Here is a 22,482-nt window from a genome sequence, read left to right as displayed (position 1 = left end):
AAGGAGGTCTTCCCAAGGGATTTTGTTGGCCCGCTCCATTCCTGGGAAATTCGCGGTACTGCTTCTCCTCCCCTGGGCCGGTGAGCACAAGTCCTGAGAGCGGGTCACCTTCCGCCCAACTTCCCGACAACAGCCTCAGGGTGGTCCCCTTGGCCCCGCCCCCTCCACCTGGGCGCCCTATGGGCCACGCCTCCCCAGGGCGCCCCGCCCCGCCGCCGTCCGATTCCGGGAGGCGCGAGTCGGCGCGCTGACGTCCGACGCTCCAGGTACTTTCCCCGCGGCCGGCCGGGCCCGGCGTGGGGGCGGGGCGGGGTGCCGAGCGCGCATGCGCCGCAGCGCCAGCGTTCTCCCCGGATCGTGCGGGGCCTGAGCCTCTCCGCCGGCGCAGGCTCCGCTCGCGCCAGCTTGCTCCCGCCGCCATGTCTGCCACCGTCGAGCGGGAGTTTGAGGAGTTGGATGCTGAGAATCGCTGGCAGCAGCTGTACTTGGTGAGTCACGGGCTCGCGCAGCAGCCGCAGTCCTCCGCCGAGGACCCAGGCTCGCGCCCGCCGGCTCCCTCCCGCCTCCCCCGCCTTCTGCTCCGGGCGGAAGTGGCGGAGCGCGGGCCGCGTCAGGGGCGCGCGTGCGCCGACTGAGTCTCTGATCCCTTTGGCAAAAAATGACTTTAGATGGGGGGGGGGGGTGGTGTTCTTCGTGAGCGCAAGCGCAAAGTCGGTTCTCGAAGGCGGCTCCACAGCGGCACCTGGTGGCGGGCTAGGATGGGCTCCGCGGCCGGGGGAGGGGGGACCCCGGGAGGCTGGGGAGTACCGGTGAGACCCGTGGGCGATCCGAGAAGCTGCTGGGGGCCGTGAGGAGCCTGGCGAGGCTTGGGCGGGGGGCGCGGGCGGGCGGCGGGGAGCCGGCGGCTGCCGCGCGGTCGCTCGCACGCTCCGGTGCCAGGCTCTGCCCATGGACACCTTTTTCGCTGGCCAGGTGTTCTGTAGCCGCGCGGGCGGAGGCGGGCCGCGGCACCCATTTCCAAAGGCGCGGCCGGCTCTTGCCCCCGTTATTGTGGGTGACTCCGGGGCCTCTCGAAATGGCAGTGCCTAACCGTAGTGGTGGCGGAAGCTCCCGGCGAATCAGCAGTCATCGTGTTTTCAGAGAGCGCGGTGTCTTCAGCGCGTGGGTCTTCCTCCACAAACAGCTTCCAGACACGAGAATAGGGTTTGGTTGTGTTAGTTAAAAGAAAGAATAAGGATGTTCTCTTTTAAATTTTCTTTACTGAGGAATAGTTAACGTACAGTAAAATACACAGATTTTATACATGGAATTAAGCGAGTTTTCTAAATGTATATACCTGTGCAAGCCCCAAGTCAAAATAAAGAGCTTTTCCATTACCTCGAAGGTGCTGTCATGCCCTTCTTCCATCCCAAAGACTACTGTTCTGATTTCTTACCACCATACAGTAATCTTGCTTGTTGTTAAACTCATCTGAATGGAATCATGTAGTTGAATTCTTTTGTGACTAGCTAGATCAACTAGAGAACCCTTTAATTCAAATAGGATTTTATGCCTTTTAAAATGATTTAGATGCTTGTTCTGTACTGTTTAATTATTAGCATATTATTCCCAAGATTGAATTGAGTGGTTGGTGAGTTAAATGCTGCTGCTCCTGCTGCTCGGTTCACTCTTTTTACATTAAAAAAAAAAAAAAAAAAGTTTTCCTGTAAGTTTGGATGATCCTGGGTTTTTCCCCATTTCATTTAGTTAAATGACAGTAAAAAGTGTTTCCTTGGTCATTATGATTAGAATGTAACATTTTCTTCTTGAACACACTATCAGGAAGTGTAATAAATACCCTGATTCACAGGAGTACAGAGTATGTTAGAATAGAGTACTAACTTTTAAGAATGTTGGTAAGGGCTTTACCATTTATAGAACATTTTAAATGCAAATTCTAGTAGGAATCTTTATGTGAGAGCCTGCCAGCTGTCTCTTCTCCAGTTACATTTGTTTAAATAGAAGCTCCTGTTTCCAAGTTGCTAGCAGTATATCAGAATTCAGCTTTGAGAAGAGAAAGGTGAATGCTGCAGCTTAATTCAGCTTAACATTTTGGTTAGACAGTTTGATTTGGGGGGGGGATGGGGGGTATCATTAATATCTTTGAAAATTTAATGAAAACTGTAATCCCTCTCACCAGAAAAATGTACTTTCTTACATCCACTGAAAATTTCACATTTAGTTTCAAGGAGTTCAGGAAACCCTTCCATGGACTCATGCCAAGGAATCCTTTAGTGGGTTGTTCATTGCTTTTATTATTTTTTCCTAATGGAAGAAGAAGAGCACTCATTTGGTCAGTAGAAATCATGCAATATACCCTCTCTCCCCTGTTCATGCTCTGTCTGTGTCTCAAAAATAAATAAACATTAAAAAAAATTAAAAAAAAAGGGGGGGGGGCGCCTGGGTGGCTCAGTCGGTTAAGCGTCTGACTCTGACTCAGGTCGTGATCTCGTAGTCGGTGGGTTCGAGCCCCGCGTCAGGCTCCTGGGCTGACAGCTCGGAGCCTGGAGCCTGCTTCGGATTCTGTGTCTCCCTCTCTCTCTGACCCTCCCCCTGTTCATGCTCTGTCTGTCTCTGTCTCAAAAATAAATAAACATTTTTAAAAATTAAAAAAAAAAGAAATCATGCAATATACATGCTATTACAGTAAACGTAGGTCATGAACCAAGAAAGTTAGTAATGGAAAGCAAGTATAGGAAGAGATTTTCCTTTGACTCTAGAATATCCATTCAGCCACACTACAAATGTATTGAGCATCAGTGGTGTGCCAGTCCCTAGCTTTGGGCCTTGGAGATTCAACAGAGAATGCAGCAGAGTTTCTTCTCTTGAGGAGCTCACATTCTAGGACTTGTTCTTTTGAGGGCCTCATTGCAATTCCCCATTTTCACTCATTAGACTGAGTCCCAGCCTCAAGGATCCACCCTGCCATAGAGTAGTAAATAGGTAAGAAGATGAAAACATAAAAAAGTAAGAAATGCAAAAGCTAGTGTTAAGCACAGGCTGCTGCCTAGTCACCCAGAGGGGTGCACCTGGGAATTCTGGTGATGCTTCCTGGAGAAGGGATGACCTTACCAAAGTCTTGAAGGACAAGTTGGCCAGGTGTAGAGAATAAAGGAGGGGAAAAGAATTAGTGCTCCAGAGAAGGAAGGAATGTGTACAAAGGCACAGATCATAAAATCCCATGAGGACTACCAACAAATTAGTAAGATCATTCTACTAGTGTGATGGATGGGGCTAACTGTAGGCAAGTAGCACAGAGAGTTAGTCTCTTGAAATAAACCTGAAGAGAAATGTTGACCTCCTGAACTAAGGCAGTGGCAGGAGGAATGAAGGAAGGGGGGATACACATTTGAAGTGGGAAGGGGATAGATATATTTGGTCTTGAAATTGTTCAATTCAGTTTGAGATACCTGTGAGACATCAAAATGGAAGGAAATAGTTTAATATATCAATTTGGAGTTCAGGAGAGGCCTGAGCTGTAAATAGCATTTTGGAAATCATGAGCACATAGGTGGTCTTTGAGGTCCTAGATGTGGATGAGATCCTCCAGGGAAAATAGGGAGAGTTTGGAAATGCTGAAGGCCAACAACAGAAATCTTGACCACCAACAACAATTAACGGCATAGGTAAAGAAAGAGGAGCTTGCTAAAAAGAGTGGAGAGGAATAGCCATGGAAGTTGGGAGACAACCAATGGTGGGTGTGAAGGAAGTTGATGGTCAGGAGGGCCACATGCAGCAGATGGCACAAAGTCAAAACTTAAAGGGCCTTTTGACTTAAGGACTGGATGATCAATAGATACCTTTTCTTTTTTAATTAAAAAAGTTTTTTTTTTTAATGTTTATTCATATTTTAGAGACAGAGTGTGAGCAGGGGATGGACAGAGAGAGGGAGACACAGAATCTGAAGCAGGCTCCAGTCTCTGAGCTGTCAACACAGAGCCCGGCTCGAGGCTTGAATCCATGAACCGTGAGATCATGATCTGAGCCAAAGTGGGACGCTTAACTGACTGAGCCACCCAGGAGCCCCAACAGATACCTTTAAAGAGAGCAATTTCAGTGGAATACAGAAGTCAGATGCTGAGCATTGAGAAGAGAAGGTGGGAAGAAGTACAACCAAGCAAGTGTAGACTGTTTTTTAATTTTAAAAAAAAAATTTTTTTTATTATTTAAAAAAAAAATTTTTTTTTATGTTTATTTTTGAGACAGAGAGAGACAAAGCATGAACGGGGGAGGGTCAGAGAGAGGGAGACAGAGCTGTCAGCACAGAGCCCAACGCGGGGCTCAAACTCACGGACCGCGAGATCATGACCTGAGCCGAAGTCGGCCGCTTAACCAACTGAGCCACCCAGGCGCCCCTAGACTGTTTTTTTAAATAAGCTCAGCTTGACCAATGGAGTGGGGAAGGTAGCTAAAATGAAGCACATTTATGTCCCTTCTCTACTGAAAACCTTCAGTGGTTTCCCATTGCTCATAATGTAAAATTCAGATCCTTCTGTGGCTTGCAAGACCACGTGGCCTGCCTGCCCATATGACTCTCTTCCCTCTTTTCCCCTGGGTTCTGTTCCTTGAAAAGTGCATGACCATTCTCCCGAGGGCCTTCATAATTGTAGCTGTCTTTGCCTTAGCACAACTTCTCCCCTTTTTCCCCCGCACTTTTGCTTAACTGCCTCCTACTCATCCCTGAAGTCTCACTTCCTTAGGGGGTGCCTTCCTGACCCTCCCATGCAGGATATAATCCCCTGTTACATACTCCATAGCATCACATGACTTCCCCTTTCATAGCAATGTGTTGGATGCAATGCAGCAGCAGATTATTTAGGGAACACAGATTTGCATTAAGCAAACCACTGTTAACTTGAGTAGGGAAAAGTGTTTAAGTGGGCTCTCTGCTTTGATTGTCACAAGACTGGGTGATATTTGTGTTAGGTTTTTTGTTGTTTTTGTGTGTGTGGTGTTTTTTGTTTTTTGTTTTGGCAGTGCTAACTGGATTAGGAAAAGAAAAGCTTTGCTGTTTTTTTTTTGTTTGTTTGTTTTTGACTTTTTAAATGTTTATTTGTTTTGAGAGAGATGGAGAGCATAAGCAGGGGAGAGGCAGAGAGAAGGAGAGAAAGAATCCCAAGCAGGCTCTGCACCATCAGCACAGAGCCTGGTGTGGAGCTTGAACTCATGAACTGCAAGATCATGAACTGAGCCGAGATCAAGTCAGCTGCTTAACCAACCAAGCCATGCAGGTGCCCCAAGAAAAGCTTTGCTCTTGAGCAAAAAGTAGATGTAACTAGAAATTGGACTTGCTTAGTGGTATGAGAATTTTTACTTTACACCTTCTTGAAAGTCTTGCAGGAACAGTGAATTTATTATTTGAGTCTGAAACTCTTCAGCCCCTTACTTTTTTTCACCCAGTTTGAAAAGTTGGTTTTATAACACAGCTTTTGATAATAGGAGATTTTGTGTCAGAGCCAAACAGACTATGAATTTATCTTTTTCACTACCTCATCAGAGCTTCATGCAGGCAGTGCCAGTGTCAGGCACCTAGTAGGTACATGGTAAATATTGTTGAATAATGACTTCTTACCAGAGAAGGGTGACTTGATGTTTACATGTTGGGACGGGGGTGGGGGGAAGGATAAGCCTAAAGAGAGAGGTTGGAGGTTGAAAAATAGAAGGAATTACTGTTGGAGCCAGAAACCTTGGAAAGCAGGTGCTGATGGGAGTAAGAGCACACAGGTTGAAGAACTGGCCTTGAAAGGGCACAACTAGCAGTAGTGAGATTGCTAGAAAAATCTAATTTGGTCTGACTGACAAACTAATGACATTAATGTAGTCTGAGGTTAACTCTCGCTTTTTGAGAAATGTTCATGATTGCTTTTTTGCTTTTAGTCACTGCTGATTGCTGTCTGAATGAGGCTGGGGCATGAGAGGGGCAGAGAAAGAATGGAGTTTTGTGAGCTTTCAGGGAAGGGAGTGCAACTGTAGGGAAATAGCAAAAAAACAAAAAATGTAAGCCATGGAATAATGTTTCTAGTAAATGGTAGCTCAGAAAGAATTTGGTTGACTAATCAGAGTTTTAGGAACCATGGAACTCTTAACTGGTCATTTTTCTTTATTAGGAATTTATAGTTCAGGATGCCTGGGTGGCTCAGTTAAGCGTCCAACTTCAGTTCAGGTCATGATCTCAACGGTTGGTGAGTTCGAGGCCTGCATCTGGCTTTCAGCTGTTTAGCGCACAACCTGCTTTGGATCCTCTGTCTCCCTCTTTCTGCCTCTTCCCCGCTTGCGCTTGCATGTGTGCACATACACTCTCTCCCCACCCCCACCCCTGCCCTAATAAATAAACATTAAAAAAAAGAAATTTGTATTTCAAATATTGTCAGTAAGAGCAGGTTGTGGGGTTTTTTTTTGTTTTTGTTTTTAATGTATTTATTGTTTGAGAGAGAGAGAGAGCGTGCGCGCTAGCAAGTGGGGAAGGGGCGGAGAGAGGGTCAACAGAAGATCCAAAGCAGGCTCTGCACTGACAGCGGCTAGCTCTATGCGGAGCTCAAACCCCATGACCTGAGCCTAATGCTCAGTCTGCTGAACCACCCAGGCGCCCCAAGAGCAGTTTTTTACTACTTGGGCGTCAACTACGTTTTGGAAGTAAGGTATCAAGGGAAGTCTTCTAGTATTTATAGTAGGTAGTCATAGGGTAAAAAACAAAGCCTGCTTACTCTAAAACACTTCCCTTTGCATTGTGTACTACACATTGCCCTGCAGTTGTTTAATCTTAGGGTTTGGGGTTTCACATCATTGCATGTGCTCTTGCTGTATCAGATTCCTTGAATTTCCTTGAAAATAGCCTGTTTTCTCACACCTTGGAGTCTGCACATGTTGGATATGTTCTGTGCCTACCTTATCTATCTAGGAAACCTCTTTAAGACTAGACTGTGGTCTCTTTAGGCAAAGCTATATGTTCCTTCTCTGATTCCTGAACCCTCTATGTTCTTTTATGGGAGTATAAATCACATTGTTTTAGAATTGTCTGTTAGCTCCTTAAGGAATGCTTTGTTTTTGTTTCCCCACCATTAGCCTGTAGTTCTGAGATGTTAGATGCCCAGTAGTCACTAAACAAAATAATACTGTTTCCTTTTAAAATGTCAGCACCTTGGGGCACTAGGCTGGCTTAGTCAGTGGAGCATATGACTCTTGATCTCAGGGCTGTGAGTTGGAGCCCCACATTGTGTGTAGAGATTACTTAAAAATAAAATCTTAAAAAAAAAAAGTCAGCACCTTGGTTTATTCCAGCTCCCTCATTCACAGCTGAGGAGACACCCGTCCAACATGAGGTTATGATTTATGTAAGGTTACCATATCCAGTGGTGATACAGATGGGATCCAAATCCTGTCCTTATTTTTTTTTTGTTTTGTTTATTTAAAAAAATTTCTTTTTTTACATTTATTTATTTTTGATAGAGACAGAGCATAAGTGGGTGAAGGGCACAGAGAGAAGGAGACAGAATCCAAAGCAGGCTTCAGGCTCCGAGCTGTCAGCACAGAGACTGACGTGGGGCTTGAACCCACAAACCGTGAGATCATGACCTGAGCCGAAGTCAGATGCTCAACTGACTGAGCCACCCAGGCAACCCTGAATCCTGTCCTTATGATTCTCATTTCTGTGTTACCCCAATTTGTCAGTGTGACTGCTTACATTGCTTTCTCCTTAAGATCTACTTGAGATTAATGGAACAGAGGGAGTCATTTAAATTTTTCATAGCAAGGAGGGAGTGGAATGTGTTATAATAGGTGGGGTCATTTTGGGGATTGGAGGCCTTTAACACAGTATCTAGGATCCATGGATTAGACTGGAAAGTGATCTCCAAGTCCCCTGAAACTGTATGTGTGAGTGTACCTGAGTATTTCATTTCTAGGTGATTCCATAGCTTTTGTCACATTCTCACATGGATCTCTATGACAATAGGTAAGGACCACTGCTTTAAGGGAGAGCACTCTTGGGAATGGTGCCCCAATAGAGAATATATAACTGGAAGTTATAACTAGGTTTGCCTCTGATATATGTTCTGTAGTACTGATGCCTGTCTGCAATTGTGGAAATTCAGACAGTCACAGTTGTCCACTAGCCTTTCTAGCTTGCCTCTTTTTCAGTTTTTTGATTTAAAATTTTTTTTTTCAACGTTTTTAATTTATTTTTGGGACAGAGAGAGACATAGCATGAACGGGGGAGGGGCAGAGAGAGAGGGAGACACAGAATCGGAAACAGGCTCCAGGCTCTGAGCCATCAGCCCAGAGCCTGACGCGGGGCTCGAACTCACGGACTGCGAGATCGTGACCTGGCTGAAGTCGGATGCTTAACCGACTGCGCCACCCAGGCGCCCCTCAGTTTTTTGATTTTAATGTTTATTCATTTTTGAGAGACAGAGACAGAGCACAGGTAGGGGAGGGGCAGAGAGAGAGGGAGACAGAATCCACAAAGCAGGCTCCGGGCTGTCAACACAGAACCCAATGTGGGGCTTGAAATCATGAACCATGAGATCATGATCTGAGCCAAAGTTAGACGCTTAACCAACCAACTGAGACACCCAGGCGCCCCTAAAAAATTTTTTTTTAATGTTTATTTATTTTTGAGAGAGTGTGAGCAGAGGGGCAGAAAGAGAAGGAGACACAGAATCTGAAGCAGGCTCCAGGCTCTGAGCTGTCAGCACAGGGCCCAATGCAGGGCTTGAACTCACAAGCTGTGAGACAGATCATGAGTTGAGCTGAATGAAGTTGGATGCTTAACTGACTGAGCCACCCAGGTGCCCCACTTTTCTTTCTTTCTTTCTTTCTCTCTTTCTTTCTTTCTTTCTTTCTTTCTTTCTTTCTTTCTTTCTTTCTTTCTTTCTTTTTAAGCCACTTGTATTTCCTTTCTTTTTTTGATATGTTGGAGATCTTTACACATTGAGGAAGTTAAGCTTTTGTCATATATTGCAAATATTTTTCAACCTATCAGTTACCTTTGACTTTGTTTATGGTATTTTTCCATGTAGAAAACTTACATGTTTGCCAAATCAGATTTATGAGCCTTTCTAGGTTTTTGTGCCATGACTTAGAAAGACCTTGTCTATCTAAGGTAGCCATCCAATTAAATTTTTTTTTGTGTGGGAAAATATATAATAAAATGTGCCATTTTAGCCATTTTTAAGTGTACAATTCAGTGTCATCGATTCCATTTATATTGTTGTGCAACCATCACCGCTGTTTCCAAAACCCTTTCAGCACCCCAAATAGAAACTCTGTACCCATTAAGCAATAACTCCCTATTTCCCCCTCCTCCTGTTAACTTCTGCTCTACTTTCTATCTGTGAATTTGCCTATTCTAGAGACCTCATGCAAGTGAAATCACACAATGTTTTTCCTTTGTGTCTGGCATTTCACTTAGCATAATATTGTCAAGGTGAACTATGCTGTATCCTGTTACCAACTTCATTCCTTTTTATGGCTGACTAATATTTTTTTGTATGTATATACCACATTTTGTTTCTCCGTTCATCTGTTAATGGACATTTAGGGTGTTTCCACCTTTTGACTGTGAATAATGCTGCTGTGAACATGGCTGTGCAGATATCCATTGGAGTCCTTATTTTTAATTGTTTTGGATTTGGACCTAGAAGTGGAGTTGCTGGATAATATGGTAAATCTGTGCTTAGCTTTTTGAGTAACTGTGAACTGTTTTCCTTAGTGGCTGCAACATTTTACATTCCCTCTAGCAGTGTTTGAGGATTCTGATTTCTTCATATCCTCACAAACACTTGTTATTTTCCATTTTTAAAATTATAGTCATGCTAGTAGGTATGAAATGGTTTAGATTGCATTTCCGTAATGACTAAGCATGTTGACTATCTTTTAAATGTGTTTATTGACTGATTGTAAAACTTTGGAAAAATGTCTATTCAAGTCCTTCACTTTTTTTTCCCCCTAAGACTTCATTTTTTAAGAGCAGTTCTAGGTTCACAGGAAAATTGAGGGGAAGATACAGAAATGTCTCACATACTTCCTGCCCCCACACATGTATATCCTTCCCTTTATCAAAATCCCTCGCCAGAGTGGTATGTTTATTATAATTGATGAGCCTACATTGATGTATCATAATCATCCAAAGTCCATAATTTACCTTGGGGTTCATTTTTGATGGTGTACATTCTGTGGGTTTAAACAAATGTATTTGAATCCAGCATTATGGCATCATACATAAAAAGCCTGTGCTCTCCCTATTAATTCCTACCTCCCTTTCCCAACCCCAGCAACCACATTGATTTCTTTTACTGTCTGCATAGTTTTGCCTTTTCCAAAATGTCATATGGTTGGAATCCTGTAGTAAGTAGCTTTTTCAGATTGGCTTCTTTCACTTAGTAATATGCGTTTAAGGTTCCTATGTGTCTTCATGGCTTGATAGTTCATTTCTTTTTTTTTTTTAATTTTTAAAAAATGTTTGTTTATTTTTGAGAGAGAAAGCATAAGCAGGGGAGGCACAGAGAGAGAGGGAGACACAGAATCCAAAACAGGCTCCAGGCTCTGAGCTGTCAGCACAGAGCCTGACGCAGGGCTCGAACTCACAAACTGTGAGATCATGACCTGAGCCGAAGTTGGACGCTTAACCAGTTGAGCCACCCAGGCGCCCCGATAGTTCATTTCTTTTGAACACTGAATAATATTCATTTGTCTGGATGTACCATAGTTTGTTTATTCCTCACCTGCTGAGGGGCATCTTGGTTGCTTCCAAGTTTTGGCAGTTATGAATAAAGCTGCTATAAACATCAGGTTTTTGTGTATATGTAAATTTTTTACTTCTTTGGGTAAATACCAAGGAGTGCAGTTGCTGGATCATATGGTAAGAGTCTGTTTAGTTTTGTAGTCCAAAACAGCCAAACTTTTTTAGGACTGTACCCTATTGGTGGGAATGCAAACTGGTGTAGCCACTCTGGAAAACAGTGTGGAGGTTCCTCAAAAAGTTAAAAACAGAACTACCCTATGGCCCAGCAATTGCACTAATAGGTATTAATTCAAAGTATAAAAAAATACTGATTTTAAGGGGCACATGTACCCCAGTGTTTATAGCAGCACTATCAACAATAGCCAAATTATGGAAAGAGCCCAAATGTCCATTGACTCATGAATGGATAAAGAAGGTGTGTGTGTGTGTGTGTGTGTGTACACACACATACGCAATGGAATATTACTCAGCCATCAAAAGAATGAAATTTTGCCATTTGTAATGACGTGGTTGGAACTAGAGTGTATTATGCTAAGTGAAATAAGTCTGAGAAAAATACCATATGATTTCACTCATAATGTGGTATTTAAGAAACAAAACATGAACATAAGGGAAAGGAAGGAAAAGTAAGATAAAAACAGAGGGAAATAAGTCATAAGAGACTCTTAACTATAGAGAACAAACTGAGGGTCACTGGAGGGGAGGTAGATGGGGGTGGAAGGATGAGCTAGATGGGTGATGGGTGTTAAAGAGGGTGCTTGTTGTGATGAGCACTGGGTGTTATATGTAAGTGATGTATTAATGAATTCTGTCCCTGAAGCCAATACTGCACTATATGTTAACTAACTTGAATTTAAATGAAATCTTGGAAGAAGAAAAAAAAAAAAAATGGCTGTATCATTTTGTATTATCACCAACAGTGAATGAGTTACTGTGTTTTATGTCCTTGTCAGCATTTGGTGGTGTCAGTGTTCCAGATTTTGGCGATTCTAATAAGTGTCTGCCTATTTTTATGTTGTTTGTCCTCTTGTTCAATGGTAGGAGTTCTTTGTATATTGTGGTTATTAATCCCTTATCAGATATATGATATGCAAATATTTTCTCCCAATATGTGTTTCCTTTTAAGTGTATATTGTTACTTGATGTTCAAAAGCCTTTAATTTTGATGAAGTCCTATGTATTTTTTTGTCACCGTGTGCTTTTGGTATCACGATTTAAGAAACTATTACCATATCCATGATTATGAAGATTTTCAATCCCTGTGTTTTCTTCTAAGAGTTTTGTAGAGTTAGCTCTTACATTAGGTCTTTGATCTGTTTTAGTTAACTTTTGCATATGGTAATGGTCCAGTTTCATTGTTTTGCTTGTGGATATCCATTTTTCCCAGAACCATTTGTTGAGAGATTTTCCTTTCCACACTGAATGATTTTGGCTTGCTTGTTGAAAATCAAGATCTGAGGGTTTATTTCTGAATTCTGTATCCTGTTCCATTGATCTCTGTGACTGACTTTATGTTATACCACATTGATTTGATTACTATAGCTTTGCAGTAAGTTTTGTAATTGGGAAATGTGTGTCCTCCAACTTTGTTACTCTTTTTCAAGATTGTTTCGACTCTTCAGGGTCCTGTGAAATTCCATATGAATATTGGGATGACGTTTTTCTTTTTTTTTTTTTAATTTTTTTTTTTTCAACGTTTTTTATTTATTTTTGGGACAGAGAGAGACAGAGCATGAACGGGGGAGGGGCAGAGAGAGAGGGAGACACAGAATCGGAAACAGGCTCCAGGCTCCGAGCCATCGGCCCAGAGCCTGACGCGGGGCTCGAACTCACGGACCGCGAGATCGTGACCTGGCTGAAGTCGGACGCTTAACCGACTGCGCCACCCAGGCGCCCCAGGATGACGTTTTTCATTTGTGCAAAAATTGTTGCTGGTATTTTGATAGCGATTACATTAAATTAGTGTATCACTTTGGGTCATTTTGTCATCTTAGTATTTAAATCTTCCAATCCATGAATATAGGATGTTTTTGTATTTATTTAGGTTGCCTTTAATTTCAGCTGTGTTTTGTATTTTTTAGTATACAAGTCTTTCATCTTTCTGGTTACATTTATTGCTAAGTATTTTATTTTGATTCTATTGTAAATGGGATTATTTTCTTAATTTCCTCTTTGAATTCATTGCTACTGTATAGAAATACAACTGATTTTTGTGTGTTGATTTTGTGTTTTGCAGCTTTGCTGAATTTGTTTATTAGCTCTAACAGGCTTTTTTGTGTGGGCTCTTTAGGATTTTCTACATAAAACATCATGTCATTTGTGAATAAAGATAGTTTAACAGTTTTCTTTCCAATTTGGATGCCTATTTATTTTATTTTATTATTGCCCAGTTGCTCTGGCTAGAACTTCAGTACTGTGTTGAATAGAAGTGGTGAAAATGGGGGCGTGGGGTGGGAGGGCACCTGGCTGGCTCAGTTGATAGAGTATGCAACTCTTGATCTGGGGGTTTATTAGTTTGAGCCCCGTGTTGGGTGTCAAAGATTACTTAAAAATAAAATATTTGAAAAATAAATTAAATTAAAAAAAAAAAGTAATGAAAGCGGGAATCCGTGTCTTGTTTCTGACCATTTTTCCTCCTAAATAACTGCCTGCTTTTATGATACTGTTTGTTGAGTATCCTATACCTCTCTCCTTCCTCTTCCCCCCATTTGCCATCTTTATAATTTGCGAAATTCCTATATGTGTGTATTGGGTGAATGAAGCATGAGCAAATGCCTGTATAATCTGATCTCTCTGCACTTGTTCATCCCCATTTCTTGTATTTTCCTCTCTTAAGCACCACAGGTTTTGTGTTGCTTATACTTCTTGTAAGATACCAGTTATTCATGCTTTCATTTATGTTTTATGTACCTTCACATCTTTGTGACTTTGCACAAGCTGTTTTTTCTACTTAGACATGTCATTCCCTACTTGTTTACGTGGCATACTCCTGGTCATTGTTCAGGTTTACTCATGCACTGTGATCTTCACTCCCCCAGGTGAAAATAAATCCGCTTTCTGTGTTTATTTATTTGTGTATTCTTTTTTTAGTTTATTTTTGAGAGAGACAGAATGCAAGCGGGGGAGGGGCAGAGAGAGAGGGAGATACAGAATCTGACACGGGGCTTGAACTCATGAACCAGGAGATCATGACCTGAGCCGAAGTTGGATGCTTAATCGACTGAGCCACCCAGACAACCCTCTGTTTATTTTAAATGTGAGCATACTTTTCTTATGGTACTTATTAGACTGGCTCCTTGATAGTCTCATGAAAATTCTCAAGTTTGATTATAAAAAAAGAGAAAGTCATTAGATACAGTTGTACAAATAGCAGTAAACATTGACGGTAAGAATAGTGATAGATAATGATAAGTGGGCATAATTTTCCAGGTTCTTAATCTCATTCAGTAGAGGCTTTTTGTTGTTGTTCTTATTTATCATTGAAATGACCAAAATACAGTGATAAGAAAAAAATCTACATTATTATTTGACATGAGAGAAGGGTCCTACCCATATATTTGAGACGTAGACCATTTTTTTTTCATTTTTATTGAGAAATCACTATACATTTAAGGTGTACAGCATGATGGTTTGATTTACATGTATTGCAAAATGATTACAGTAGGTTCAACTAACATCCATCTTCTTGTATAAATCCAATCAAAAGAAAAGAAAGGAAGGAGAAAATTTTCTTGTGATGAGAACTTTTAGGATTTACTGTCAACATTTCTCTGTATCACACAGCCGTGTTAGCAATAGTTACCATGTTGTATTACCTCCCTGGTACTTATTTATCTTGTTAACTGGAAGTTTGTATCTTTTGACCACCTTCCTCCAATTCCGAAACTGAGGGGTTTTGATAGTAAACAATGTAAGCATCCACAAAAACTTGGGTAAGAGCTGATGCCTACGTTTTCTTTGAAGATGAACAAATGTTAGGCATATGAAAAATTCAGCTCCTCAGAGACTCAACGGGGTGCCTGTGTGGCCCTGACTGGTTCGTGGACTCTTAGTCAGAGGTCATGATCTCAGTTTGTGAGACTGAGCCCTGTGTCAGGCTCTGCACTGAGAAGCCTGCTTGGGATTCTCTCTCCATCTCTCTCTCTCTCTCTCTCTGCCCCTCCCCTGCTTATGTGCACGAGCTCTCTTTCTCAAAATAAATTAATAGACTTAAAAAATTTAAGACTCACTAGCAAAATAGTGCAAAATACCAAGTTAGCTTGACAAAAATCTCTGCATTTGGGAAAAAGATTTTTAAACTGAATATTCTGAGAAAGCATTTAAAACACATAACAGTCTCAAATCTTTGTGATAGGCAGTTCTGAAAGAAAGACCCTGAGGTGATACAATGACCAAAGAAATAATGGAAGAATACCTCTGAGCTGAAGAAAGCCTTGAATTTCAAGATCAAAGGGGACCAGAAAGTCTTCACCAGGAATATATTTAAAAAGCAGGAAAACCTGCATGAATTTCTGCATGCATCCTGATGACTTTTCTAAGTATTCAGGATAAAGAAAAAGCCTTGCAAGGTAGAAAAACAATCTTTAGAGAAGAACCAATGACATTTGCATCAGACAAATGCACTCTGACATTGGATGCCAGAAGATAATGAAGAAATGTCACCCAAGAGCTGAGAGAAATGGAATAGGTGTAGAAAGTAGGTTTGGGCAGTGAAGCCAAATACAATCTAGAGTTAACGCTAAATAGTTATAATTATAGTTGTAAACCTTACTTAAATGATAAATATTTGTGAAATAACTGCACATGTTTAAAAAATATGGATCCAAAGTTCTAGCTTATTTCAAGAAGATTTGGGGGATTGAGCTGTAGGAAGAGAGAAGTGAAACCTATAGTAATTGTACTATGTACTTACCAGTAAGGATTTATTAATAGATATTTTCACATTAGTAGAAATATATAAGTCCAAACATGCTTTTGCAAAATTTTAAGACTAATTCCTGGTAAAATAGGAATGGTGCTTTTACTTCTAAATTACTGGAAGTAAAGAGGAACAAAGAAAACGTGATTAATACAGAAAAAAACGGGGAAAAGGAAATAAGGAAGCATAACATAGAAAACAGCTAATCGTTTCTGGGTGAAAGAATAAATCAAGACTGCCATTAAAGACTCTAGAAAATAATGAGATGACACTATTCTAAACTTAGAGGATTTGAAGTTTAGAAGTTTGGACAGTCTTTAAAGTAAGAAAAACAAAAAAGTATTAATGAGCTAAGTATTTTATTCAAGCTAGAAGAATGATAAAATGAAACAAAGCTTTAGAAGAGCAGATTGAATACACAGGAAAGGTAGAAATGAATGAGTAAGCATTTCCTCTCCCCTTCCAAATAGTTCAATTTTACCTATGATTATAGCCCTAAAACTAATGTGTCATCGACAGATATTATGTAGAGATAAAGCATAAAACACCATTCCCAAATTTATTCTGGGGATATAAAGAATTAGTAACACTATATATAGTGTTATATAGTGTTACATAGTTATATAGTGTTACTATAGTAACACTATATAGTAACACTATAGAATTCATCCTCATTGATTAAAGGACAAAAAAAAAGTGTAGTCATATTGAGATCAGTTAAAATTAAGCAACAAAAATTTTTTGAATACTTAAGAATATACTTAGGAAATGTGTTGGGTTTTACAGTTGCACCAAAAACCTTAAAATACCTAGGAATAAACCTAACCAAAGAGGTGAAGATCTATACACTGAAAACTATAGAAAGCTTATAAAAGAAATTGAAGAAGACACACACACAAAAAAGAAAAGTATTCCATGCTCTTGGATTGGAGGAACATACACTGGTAAAATGTCAATACTACCTGAAGCAATCTACGTATTCAGTGCAATCCCTATCAAAATAACACCAGCATTCTTCACAGAGCTAGAACAAACAATCCTAAAATTTGTATGGAACCAGAAAAGACCCCTAATAGCCAAAGCAATCCTGAAAAAGAAAACCAAAGCTGGAGGCATCATAATCCCGGACTTCAAGTTGTATTACAAAACTGTAATCATCAAGATAATATGGTACTGGCACAAAAACAGACACTCAGATCAATGGAACAGAATAGAGAACCCAGAAATGGGCCTGCAAACGTATGGCCAACTAATCTTTGACAAAGCAGGAAAGAATACCCAATGGAATAAAGACAGTCACTTCAGCAAGTGGTGCTCAGAAAACTGGACAGCGACATGCAGAAGAATGAACCTGTACCACTTTCTTACACCATACACAAAAATAAACTCAAAATGGATGAAAGACCTAAACATAAGACAGGATGCATCAAAATCCTTGAGGAGAAAGCAGACAAAAACCTCTTTGTCCTCAGCTGCAGCAACTTCTTACTCAACACATCTCTGGAGGCAAGGGAAACAAAAGCAAAAATGAACTATGAAAAGCTGCACAGTGAAGGAAACAGTCAGCGAAACTAAAAGGCACCCGACATAATGGGAGAAGATATTTGCAAATGACATATCAGATAAAGGGTTAGTACCCAAAATCTGTAAAGAACTTATCAAACTCAACACCCAAAAAACAAATAATCCAGTGAAGAAATGGGCAAAAGACATGAATAGATACTTCTCCAAAGAAGACATCCAGATGGCCAACGGACACATGAAAAAATGCTCAACATCATTCATCACCAGGGAAATACAAATCAAAACCACAATGACACCACCTTACACCTGTCAGAATGGCTTACATTAACAACTCAGGCAACAACAAATGTTGGCAAGGATGTGGAGAAAGAGGATCTCTTTTGCACTGCTGGTGGGAATGCAAACTGGTGCAGCCACTCTGGAAAACATTATGGAGGTTCTCCAAAAGATTAAAAATAGAACTACCCTATGACCCAGCAATTGTACTACTAGGTATTTATCCAAGGGATACAGGTGTGCTGTTTCGAAGGGACATATGCACCCTGTTTATAGTAGCACTGTCAACAATAGCCAAAGTATGGAAAGAGCCTAAATGTCCATCGATGGATGAATGGATAAAGAAGATGTGGGATATATATATATATATACAATGAAGTATTACTCAGAATCAGAAAGAATGAAATCTTGCCATTTGCAACTGCGTGGATGGAACCGGAGGGTATTATGCTAAGCGAAATAAGTCGGTCAGAGAAAGACAAATATCATATGAGTTCACACATATGAGGATTTTAAGACAGAGAACAGATCAACATAAGGGAAGGGAAACAAAAACAGGGAGGGGGACAAAACATAAGAGACTCTTAAATATGGAGAACAGAGGGTTACTAGAGGGGTTGTGGGTGGGGGGATGGGCTAAATGGGTAAGGGGCATTAAGGAATCTACTCCTGAAATCATTGTTGTACTATATGCTAACTAATTTGGATGTAAATTAAAAAAAAAAAAAAAAGTAAAATTTAAAAAATTGTATTAAAGAAAAAAAAATGGATTCTACCAGAGCAGTAGGTAGTGTTCGCATTTAAGCTGCTGAACAGTTATTTAGTGCTATAAATAGTCCCAAATACTATGCTAAAGATTTTTCTCTTAAAAGAATAAAGTTATTATAAGAATTGAAAAAAAAAAAAAAAAGAATGTGCTTTTTACCTTGTTGGCGCAGGATATCTCCTGCCCATTTCCACCCCTGACCCCTAGTGGCAAAACCAGTACCCAGGGCAGGCAGACGTGAGAAGGACACAGGTCAGCAGAGCCCTTTTTATCTGCAACCCAGCCCAGCGATTTCTGCTTGTTCTCTGGCTGGAACTGTGTCGCATGACTATTCTTACCTGTATTGGAGACTGGGAAATACAGGTTTTTAGTTGGGCTAACTGTAAGTTGGAAAGTAAAATTAGGAACTTTGAGTAAAAAAGAATGGGTATTGGGATAGGCGACTAGTATGTACCTCTGGAGCTGCTTTTTTAAGTATTGGATAGGTTCTGTGTTGAGTCGACTCTAGTCTGGCATGGTGAAAAAAAAGAAGTATTAGGGGTTCTAGTCTTCCTAAATGCACTGAAATTAAAGAAAGGTAAAGAAGAACAAATAATAACATTGGAAATGAGAGAATGGACCCTGTAAGAGTTATGTGGTTTTTTATTTTAATTAACTGAGAAAATAGAATGTATTTGTTATGAATATATTTCTTAGCCCAAGAACTTGGCTGTTTTATGGTGTTTTGTAAATTAAAATTTCTTCCCTACCTCTATACTTGGGGCTCCATCTATTTAGTTGTTTTTTTTTTTTTTTTTTTTTTTGTAACATCAGTAATGATTTGTCACAATGTACACAAATAAGTGTGTTTCTTTAGGCTAAAAATTGGAATCAGAAACTGACAGATAAACTTAATTGAATTGTGGAAAATAGGTTTAAAAATTTTTTAATGTTTTATTTTTGAGAGAGAGCGCGAGTGGGAGCAAGTAGGGGAGGGGCAGAGAGAGAGCGAGACACAGAATCTGAAGCAGGCTCCAGGCTCTGAGCTGTCATCACAGAGCCCAACATGGGACTTGAGCCCACGAAGCTAAAGATCATGACCTGAGCAAGATCATAACCGACTGAGCCACCCAGGTGCCCCCGGAAAATAGGTTTATATGTATAACACAAGCATTGAAGAAGGGCTCATGTAATGGAGGGACCTCTGTGCCCAATAAAAAATTTTTTTTTCTTAATTGAAGAAGTTCTTGATATAATCCGGATAGCAATCCCTTATCAGATACATGATTTGCAATGATTTTTCTCCCATTCTGTGGATTGCAACAACTTTTCAATCTGATTTTAAAACTATATAGCATTAGAACTGATATTATACTAGTATTTATTAGAATTTTAGTTTATTTTAAAGTAATATATGAACTCAAGAATATATAAATATATGGTTTAAAACCCAAATGGCACAAAAAGTGCCCAATAAAAAGGAGTTAAAAGGACAGGTTACTTTGGAAAGAAAGAGGGTCAGGGTAGGGGTAAAGCCTTTAGCTATATCTGATTTATGGGGTTTTCTTTAATTATGTAAGTTTCAGGTGTACAACTTTACTGTTTGACATCTGCGTACATGACAAAGTGATTACCACCACAAGACTAGTTACCATCCATCACCATGCAGTTGGCCTCCTTCATCCATTTCACCCACCCTTAAACCCCCTTCCACATAGGTAACCTCTAGTTTGCTCTCTGTATCTGTGAGGTTTTTATTTTGTTTTGTTTTGTTTTTAGATTTTACATGTGAGTGACTCATACAGTATTTGTCTTTCTCCTGTGACTTATTTCATTTAGCATACCTCAAGGTCTATCTATGCTGTAACAAATGGCAAGGTTTCATTCTTGTTTATGGCTGAGTAGTAGTCCATTGTTTTATTTACATATATTTCGCATCTTCTTTATCCTTTCATCTATCAATGGACGTTTAAGTTCTTTCCACATCTTGGCTATTGTAAATAATGCTGCAATGATGTGTTTTATTCCTTTTCTAAAAAGATTTGAATGAGATACTCAAAAGTGGCAATAAATGTTTAATTTCACTGATGGTAACATGAATGTGATATATATTTTTGTTTGATAGCTTTCATTATTAAAACAACTCTTTAGTTACATAAATCTGTACCCTTCCCTAGATGTTCACTTTTCCTCCCTGGAAGTTACTAATTTCTCATCTTCTTCTAGAAGTATTCAGTGTATTCTCAGGCATATATATGTTTGAGTGGAGTGCTGCCTCCCCCCATGAGAGCCTATTCTTTTGTACTTTCTTTCACTACACAGTGTATCTTTGAAATCCTGTCATATCACTGTAGCACTTGGTGTCCTTTTTCCTGATTCCCATGTATTCTGCTGCATTGGTGCATTGTGATTTATCTCCCCAGTTCACTCCTGAAGGACACTTAACATTCTTGCTAATTTTTCACTGTTATGTACAGTGCACATCCTTGAGTGTACATCTTCACACATACCTGTGTGGCTGTGTGATATAAAACCCTCCTAGAGGGTAAGGAGGGTGAATCAAATTTATGATCTTATTAAATCATTCTCAAACATTGTATCTGTGTACGTTCTGTCAGTCATGTATGAGAATGCTTCTTCACTCTTATCTGCATAGTGTTTCGGAATTTTTTATTCTCACCAATTTGTGTCTCTACAGTTGATACAGAAGAGCTATTAACAGAAAACCATATGTTTTAGTATTATTTCATATTAATATTTTTTATCTTACTAACTTGCAATATGAAATTATTTGTACTTTGTAGTGTTTCAACTCTATAAAGTGTTTCAGATTATGCAAATAAATATAAGCTGAGACCTGACTGTTTAATTTTACATATAAAATTTATTACTTAATGTTTAAGAATGTTTATAATTAATGTGTGGAAATAGTTGACACTTTTTCATCTTTTCAGCTAATTACAATTATTTGTTAATGCGTTCATGGAAAAGTATTTGAAACTGAAAGGTAGTATTTCTTTTTATTTTTTTTTGAAAGGTAGTATTTCTAGCCAACTTTTTTTTTTTTTTTAATGTTTATTTTTTAGAGAGAGAGTGCAAGTGGGGAGGGGTAGATAGAGAGGGAGACACAGAATCCTAAGCAGGCTCCAGGCTCCAAGCTGTCAGCACAGAGCCTGATGCAGGGCCTGGACCCACAGACTGCAAGATCATGACTGAAGTCAGATGCTCAACCAGCTGAGCCACCCAGGCACACCTCTATCCAACTTCTTATATGAGATTGTGTAATTTTGGTACTAAAACTGAATAAATAACATGCAAATAGAAAATTAGAGGTCAGTTTAACTTAAAAACATAGGTGCTTACATTTTAAATTAAATAATGATGGTACATCCAGACAGTGGAATATTATTCTGCACTAAAGAGAAGTGAGCTATCAAGCCATGAAAAGACATAGAGGAAACTTGAGGTCATATTACTAAGTGAAAATCTGTTAATTGTAATTTAGCACATTACCAGAGTAAAGGAGAAAAGCTATATGATCACTTCCATAAATGTAGGGAACACATTGAATACAATTCAACACCCATTCATGATAAAAAAATGTTTAGTTGACTAGAAGTTGAAGAGAACCATCTTAATTTGAAAAGGGTATATCGATCAGAAACCCAAAGCAAATGTTATGTTTAGTGGTTAAACCTTAGAGGCAGTTGTTTACAAATCAGGGGAAAAAGTATGTCTATTTGATATTGATTAGGCAGTCCTAGCCAATGAAATTAGATAAGTAAGGGAAATAAGAGGTGTGAATAAATAAGAAATATGAAATATAGGGAAGAGACAGAATGATCACTATTTGGTTATATTGAGAAATTCAGAGTCACTACAAAATAATAGAGAGCTCAGCAAGATTGCTGGATGAGAGAGAAGCATTAAAAGCCCGTAGAAACAATTGTGTGGGGTGTGTGTGTGTGTGTGTGTGTGTGTGTGGCAGATTGCATTTTCCAAAGTAGCCAAACCAACATACATTCTCTGCACACACAGTGTGACTGAGATTTCCTCCCACTGAAAGGTGGCCTGTGTTTCACTACTCTTTGCATCTTAGAAGGCTCAGTGGGTGAAAATGCGAACTATAAAGTTACCTGTTCTGAGGCTGGTGGCATATAAGAGGGTGTGGAACCCACAGTAAGGTCATTTGCTAAGTGACTTCAATAATTTATTTATGTTTAATTTATAAAATTATCT

General features: G+C 39.8%; 1 protein-coding gene across 4 annotated transcripts in view; it reads left to right on the top strand.

The window, feature by feature from the left end:
* The first annotated feature begins 292 nt into the window (after positions 1-292).
* The window catches only part of PTPN2 (protein tyrosine phosphatase non-receptor type 2), an 85,681-nt gene continuing 63,491 nt past the window's right edge, over positions 293-22,482 (top strand). For 2 of the 4 annotated variants that reach the window (XM_058692788.1, XM_058692787.1), the window contains exon 1: positions 293-488. In XM_058692788.1, the coding sequence (XP_058548771.1) occupies positions 420-488 (69 nt within the window). In that variant the 5' untranslated portion in view covers positions 293-419. The remainder of the gene's footprint in view (positions 489-22,482) is intronic. The other 2 variants (XM_058692789.1, XM_058692791.1) reach the window with 2 other exon arrangements.

Source organism: Neofelis nebulosa, chromosome 11 (genome assembly GCF_028018385.1).
Source record: "Neofelis nebulosa isolate mNeoNeb1 chromosome 11, mNeoNeb1.pri, whole genome shotgun sequence".
NCBI classification, from domain to species: domain Eukaryota; kingdom Metazoa; phylum Chordata; class Mammalia; order Carnivora; family Felidae; genus Neofelis; species Neofelis nebulosa.
Note: the sequence above shows the minus strand (reverse complement) of the source record. Positions and strands in the feature narration are given on the sequence as shown.